The sequence below is a fragment of the Podarcis raffonei genome, chromosome 3 (genome assembly GCF_027172205.1).
Source record: "Podarcis raffonei isolate rPodRaf1 chromosome 3, rPodRaf1.pri, whole genome shotgun sequence".
NCBI lineage: Eukaryota > Metazoa > Chordata > Lepidosauria > Squamata > Lacertidae > Podarcis > Podarcis raffonei.
In genome coordinates, this window is record NC_070604.1 from 93096531 (window position 1) to 93103629 (window position 7099).

A 7099-nucleotide genomic window follows, 5' to 3' on the forward strand; every position below is an offset into this window, starting at 1 on the left:
CATTAGCTAGGGATGAGGGGAGTTGTAGTCCCAAAACAGCTGGAGGGCCAAGTTTGGCCATGCTATTATTTGCCTTAGGCTATTATTTCTGCCATAAATTCCCATCTCTTTCCCCACCAGGGATTCTATTTTATACACTTGTACGCCGCTTTGATCCCCTGAAAGGAAGGTCAGGAAAACAATGTAGTTGGCAAAATAAAAACAAGGTGTCTTAGACCCCACACCCAGGCCCTGGGATGATTACTGAGCCTCCTATTAATTCCGCCTGCCCTCCTTGTTTGCAAGATGAGGTGCTTCCTCCTCATGACTCTGTTTCCCTAGAGTAGACACAGACAGGGGATGTTACTCCAGCCAAGGTAGAGTTTCCTGTTCCACCAGGTCTGGAGCATCTCCCCCCCCCTGCATGTGACCTTGCAGACCCTACAAAGGGGCCAGTCACACAACCATCTTTCTCTTTTGCCACTCTATACTACACAGTGTAGTGTAGTATAGTCTATAATTACAAGCTAAAGCATGCCCGGATTGGATTGTTTGACTAAAGAGATTCAAATGAATCTGCAACTAGCCCCCTGTTGTGTAAAGAGGAATGAGCTCTGCCATATAATTCACTAGCATGAGAGAGGAAGGATAATATTTAATCAATACATCCTCTCCTATCCGCAACATTCCCACACCTGCATGGTTTAAAGTGGAGATGAGAGCAAATAACTGCCCCAAGGACACCCACAAGACTTCTGACTGCACTGACCACTTCTGACATTGCTCCCCCTCTCACGCAACAAAAACATTACAGAGTCTTCTGTTAGGCTAAAAATGACAAAATTTATTTTGATCCAGCATTTGGGGGTGCTGATTCCATGCTTGGACCTGGTGAGGTGGCTGCAGGCCAAAGCTTGCAGACTGGACCTGGTGCGGAGGCTGCAGGCCAAAGCTTGCAGACTGGACCTGGTGCGGAGGCTGCAGGCCAAAGCTTGCAGACTGGACCTGGTGAGGTGGCTGCAGGCCAAAGCTTGGAGGCTGGACCTGGTGCGGAGGCTGCAGGCCAAAGCTTGGAGGCTGGACCTGGTGCGGTGGCTGCAGGCCAAAGCTTGCAGACTGGACCTGGTGAAGTGGCTGCAGGCCAAAGCTTGGAAGCTGGACCTGGTGAAGTGGCTGCAGGCCAAAGTTTGGAGGCTGGACCTGGTGAAGTGGCTGCAGGCCAAAGCTTGGAGGCTGGACCTGGTGCTGTGGCTGCAGGCCAAAGCTTGGAGGCTGGACCTGGTGCTGTGGCTGCAGGCCAAAGCTTGGAGGCTGGACCTGGTGCTGTGGCTGCAGGCCAAAGCTTGGAGGCTGGACCTGGTGCTGTGGCTGCAGGCCAAAGCTTGGAGGCTGGACCTGGTGCTGTGGCTGCAGGCTAAAGCTTGGAGGCTGGACCTGGTGCTGTGGCTGCAGGCCAAAGCTTGGAGGCTGGACCTGGTGCGGTGGCTGCAGGCCAAAGCTTGGAAGCTGGACCTGGCGCAGTGGCTGCAGGCCAAAGCTTGGAGGCTGGACCTGGTGAAGTGGCTGCAGGCCAAAGCTTGGAAGCTGGACCTGGTGAAGTGGCTGCAGGCCAAAGCTTGGAAGCTGGACCTGGCGCAGTGGCAGGCTGCAGCTTTGAGGAATGGAAGGCACTGGCAGGCCGACATTTGGAACCTGAGCAGCAGGTGTAAAGCCGGCCCTGGAGGACACATCTTCTGGAGGACAATTTTCACAATTTGCCCTCCGCGCCTTTGCCCGGCGGTTCCGGAACCAGAGCTGTGAGGGATAAGAGGAGGAACATGAGCACAGGTGTTCTCAAGAAACCCCCACCCCCCTCTCTTCATGTTATTGGACTCAGGATTCCCACCAGAATGGGCCAGATCATGGGGAATCCAGTCTCAAGTCCCACACACTGAATTCAATCACAATAATATCCCTGGGCCTTTTATCCTTTCCCCTATGTTCCCTCCTAAACTGGCCCAATTCCCCATGCAACGGGAAAAAAACCTGAATTGAAATTCATCAGAAAAGGGCCCTGCAGCCTTCCCTCCGCCATCTCCATGTCCTTAGAGAGGAAGAGGCCTCCCTCCCGCCATATTTGCTTCTCCCTGGGCGGTTTCCCTCCCCTCAAACAAAACGCCGTGAGGGGCCTCATTCCTTCCCCAGAAGAAGGACGCTGGCCCCCGCCCGGAAGAGGACGAGACCCCCGAGACCCAGCCGGGAGGGAGCGGGAAGGACACACGGGGCTCCCAGAAGGCCCCGTCGGCGACACCAGGCCTGGGTGGGAGCCGCCTTGCGAGGGCGGCGGGCTGATCGCGGAAGGAGAGCGAGCGCCACGAGGGAAGTGAGAAGGCGAGGCCGGGGGAGAGGAGCAGCCGCCCTGGGCGGGAGGAGCAGCGCCCCCTGGAAGTTCTCCAGCCCTGCTCGGCTCGGCCAAGGAAGGTCCCCGGCGGAATTTCCTTTGCCCGTCGAGCACAGGGGACGGGTGTCCCGAGAAAGGGCTGCAAGAGGCAGACCTGGAAGGGAGCTCCCGATCGGTTCTCCTCCTGTGCCCTCGATCCCTACCCGACGTCCTCCCCTCTCGCCTTTCTTCCCAGCAGAATCGGGTCCTCCCTCCCGGACCACCTTTCCCCCCGCAACTCACCTGGATGCGATCCTCGGGGATCTCAGTGAGGCAGGCCAGCAACATCCTCTTGTAGTGCCCAGGCTTTGGTCGCACCTTGAAGGTGGTTTCCAGAACGTCCAGCTGGAAGTCCGAAAACTCATACCTCGGCCTCCGGTCCGATGAGCGAAGACCGCGGCGCGTCCTCCTGATCTCTGCAGAGGAGAAAAGCGGGGCGGTAAGCAGGCTGCGCTTTCCCTAAGCTGCCCCCTGCCCGCCCCCATCTGACGCCACTCTTCGCCTCGAAGGTGAGATACTTACTGGAGCCGGAGGAAGAGGAGGGAAGAGGAGCAGGTGGCTGCTGCGAAGCGATGGGAAGGTCGTTCTGAAAGGCGCGGAAAGCCATCTCCTGCTGCTCTCCGCGGGTGGTGCGGGTGAAATGTGGGCGCAAGACTTGCGGGCGGTCCTTTTCTAGGCCGCCGAAAGGGCGTCGGCGGGATCTCCCAGCTCAGCCATTGGTCCTCCTCCCTGGGGAGAGGGGCGGAGCCAAGGTGCCCCCTGGAGCGGAAGGAGAGCCCCCGCCCCCCTAAGGACCTCGGAGAGATCTTTTTTCCAAGTTTTCCTCCTTATTTTTGAGTGTATCTTGTATATACAGTATTTTGGAATCGCTGTTGGTTTAGCTGGCCTGATCTGCATCAAAGATAGCAATAGAGAAATGTAATAAATAGCAAGGATCACGCGCCCACATCCCTGTATATCGCACGGACAGAAAAGCTAGGCTGTTGTTGTTTAGTCGTTTAGTCGTGTCCGACTCTTCGTGACCCCATGGACCAGAGCACGCCAGGCACTCCTGTCTTCCACTGCCTCCCGCAGTTTGGTCAGACTCATGCTGGTAGCTTCGAGAACACTGTCCAACCATCTCGTCCTCTGTCGTCCCTTCTCCTTGTGCCCTCCATCTTTCCCAACATCAGGGTCTTTTCCAGGGAGTCTTCTCTTCTCATGATGTGGCCAAAGTATTGGAGCCTCAGCTTCACGATCTGTCCTTCCAGTGAGCACTCAGGGCTGATTTCCTTCAGAATGGATAGGTTTGATCTTCTTGCAGTCCATGGGACTCTCAAGATTCTCCTCCAGCACCATAATTCAAAAGCATCAATTCTTTGGCGATCAGCCTTCTTTATGGTCGAGCTCTCACTTCCATACATCACTACTGGGAAAACCATAGCTTTTACTATACGGACCTTTGTTGGCAAGGTGATGTCTCTGCTTTTTAGGATGCTGTGTAGGTTTGTCATTGCTTTTCTCCCAAGGAGCAGGCGTCTTTTAATTTCGTGGCTGCTGTCACCATCTGAAGTGATCATGGAGCCCAAGAAAGTAAAATCTCTCACTGCCTCCATTTCTTCCCCTTCTATTTGCCAGAAGGTAGCTGCAAACAAGGTGCTGCCTAGCGATTGTGCTGACAAAAGCGCCATCTGGATTGCAACGGAATGCTAAGCGAGGTTCATGAAACCGAGCAGAAACTGTTGAATGGGGAGTTGTTTATTCCCCCCCCAAAAAAAACGGGGAATCCGCACCTTAGCCTTTCACCAGTGGTCAGAGGCAATGGAGTCCCACACATCTTCAGGGCTCCAGCTTCGCCACCTCTTCCCTAGGGATTGGAAGGGGGGGGGAAGGTTGAGCTAAGGTTTAAATAGGGGGGTCTACATTCTGTGTAAAAGACGCCGTGCCTTTGACTCTCATTTTGCTGGGAATCGCCGGTGTGGAGAGCACGTAGTTTCTATCTCTCTATGGGCCCCTGACTGGCCCCAGTGAGAAGAGGATGTTGTTGGCCTCGATGGGTCTTTGTTGCGGGGGCAGGAAGGTGTTTTTTATACCTGTCCAGGTTGGGTCAACTACTGTTGTACTTTATTCACACACAGTTTAATTGCTTTGGTGAAGGTTTGAGCAGCAGTAGCAGCTCAAAAGTTTTGAAAGTTTTCCTGCTCCAGTAAAGACCAAGGCAGCAACTGAGGGTAAAATAAGGCAGGGCAGGGCGAGAATGACTTTTGAAGCAAACATTCTGCCAGTACTCCCACATTTGCATTATATTCCCACTCCCCCCCACCACCAAAATGAACTGAAAATGGTTCTTCTTTCTGCCGTTTTATCCTCACAACAACATTGTGCGGTACATATAAGTGGACCTTCAGGGTAATCCTTCTAAGGCATTGCTACAGAAGTCCGTCTATACTGTATTCCCAAATTTCAACAAGGTACAGTACAATTTACCATTTTCCTCTTGGAAACAAAAAACCCACATTGGACATAAAATGCCCTCGAAATGCATATTGAGGTGCGTTTATTGAGAAGGCCAGTGAAAGTTCAAGGATGGCACAAACCACATAATGTTGTTTGGGGAAAGTCTTCTAACCCACCCAGGGAACTAGTTACAGGTAGGTAGCCGTGTTGGTCTGCTGTAGCCGAAACAAAATAAAAATAAAAATAAAAATTCCTTCCAGTAGCACCTTAGAGACCAACTAAGTTTGCTATTGGTATGAGCTTTCGTGTCTGAAGAAGTGTGCATGCACACGAAAGCTCATACCAATAACAATCTTGGTTGGTCTCTAAGGTGCTGCTGGAAGGAATTTATTTATTTATTATTTTGTTTCCACGCAGGGAAGTTCATTAACCAATAACACATTTCTTGCAGGTTTTTAAAAATGTGAATGGTAGTTTCGTTAGTTATCAGTTGTAATAAAGCTTTGTCTTGTTCAGTCCTGGTTTTCAGGTGTAAAAATGGCGTCGGGGGTGGGGAATATTGCCGAATCGGCTGTAGGGCAACGCGATGGAAAAAGCAGCGGAAATAACTCAAAAAGCTTAAAATCACTATTCTAAAAGGGTTTCTTTAAAAAAAAGAAGCAGCAGCAGCTCAGCAACCTTTTGAAATATGGCAACCCTAACTTATCTTACAGAACATTATAACTTAAATATATAGTTTCTGTTGTTGGTAATTTAAAACAAAACAATCGCTTATTAAAGGGATATAAATTGGGTTGTTTCCTTAGTATGCTGGAGCAAACGTTTACTGCACAACTTAAGCGTCTCATCTTTTACCGCAAACAGATTTACATGGGGTCTATAATCTATATTCTATTCGGCCTCCGATATACAGGAACTATAGCGTGTGTTCTTCCCCCAGCTCCCCTCGATATTGGATGAAGGTTGCATAGTTTTTTTTGTTTTAATTTTTTGGTTAATAAATATTAACTTAAAAAAATCAAGAGTGGAATGGAGTAGGAGAGAGAACTGCCCTTTTGAATTTCTGCCTGTCATCCAGGAGAGAAAACTCCCATATGTGGGGTGTTTGGGTGTGGATATTGTTCGGAGGTTTGCAGCCATTTGCAATGCAGACTGCCGTTTTAAAACCAGTTAATTGGAAGAATATCCCGAGTAGACCTCGCTGAAACTGCAAGGCGAGCGTGTTCAAGATGGTTTTGAAGAATCACGTTTCTCTTAGAAGTTCTCTACCTAGCCCAGAAAAATAATTTGCTGTTATCTATTGCATTTGGCATCCCTTATCCCATCACGGATCTAGATAAGACCATCGCCATCAGTTCCATAGCCATGCAGATTTGGAAGATGATATGTGTTGCAATGAGGAGTTATTCAAGTACTAATGAGCCATCAGGTACTGAGGCTTGGCAACGGCCATTCTGATTTGATTAGTGCAGTCTTCCTCAATGAAGAGATAACAGGAGTAAACCCCCTTCTCACGTGCTCCAAATATTCATTGACCGCTTTGATGTAGAGCTGGCTGAAATCTCTCCGGATAGACTCGCCCAAGCCAAGTTCATATTCATGGCGGAGAGGGAGCCGCCCAGGGCGAGAGCCCTCAAAGGGGAACACACAGACCTTTGAGGAGCACAGTTTTATATAGATTGGCTTTTCTTAGATCTTATAAATTTCTGACAATGTTTTACTTTTATTTTATATAAATAGCTCGAAGGCTTCGAAAGTCTATGCTGCTACAAGGAGTACTTCTTACACTTTCAATTGGCAAGTGGTGAGCGCAGTTACTCAAAGCTCAAACTTGTAAAAACTTACATACGCTCAGCAATGTTACAAAAGAGGCTGATTGGCTGGGCAACTCTATTAATGGAAAATGCCTGAGCACATGAACTTGAAATAATTTTTTTAAATTAAAAATTTAAAAAAATGTTTGCAAAAATAGTGCGTTGTCTCTTTTTCAAGTTGTGTTTTCTACATATCAGTTTCATTTGTTGTGAGACATTACTGTTGCATACAGTGTTATGTTAAGTAGAGAATAAAAAGGAGGGGGAGGCTGGCTATGCTTCTATTCTTCTGCTTACTGTATGTGTGGGGTTTTGTGTCAGCGTAACTTGTATGGGTTCTCTTACTATTTGCTTGTTGTATTTCCTTGGTGGTGAGAGAGGTTGGGGGTGGCTTGGGGTGTGGTTGGTTGTCTTGAAGGAATCCTTGACCACATTTGCAAAGGAAAAGAAA

At 49.6% G+C, this 7099-nt stretch overlaps 1 protein-coding gene across 1 annotated transcript; it reads right to left on the reverse strand.

Moving 5' to 3' along the window:
* Positions 1-807: 807 nt before the first annotated feature.
* On the reverse strand, positions 808-3091 carry MIXL1 (Mix paired-like homeobox). Its single transcript, XM_053384025.1, has 3 exons — positions 2917-3091; positions 2642-2807; positions 808-1773 (listed from the first exon to the last, which is right to left on the reverse strand). The coding sequence occupies exons 1-3, from the start codon at positions 3003-3005 to the stop codon at positions 808-810; spliced, it is 1221 nt and encodes a 406-aa protein (XP_053240000.1). The 5' UTR covers positions 3006-3091.
* Between the last annotated feature and the right edge of the window lie 4008 nt (positions 3092-7099).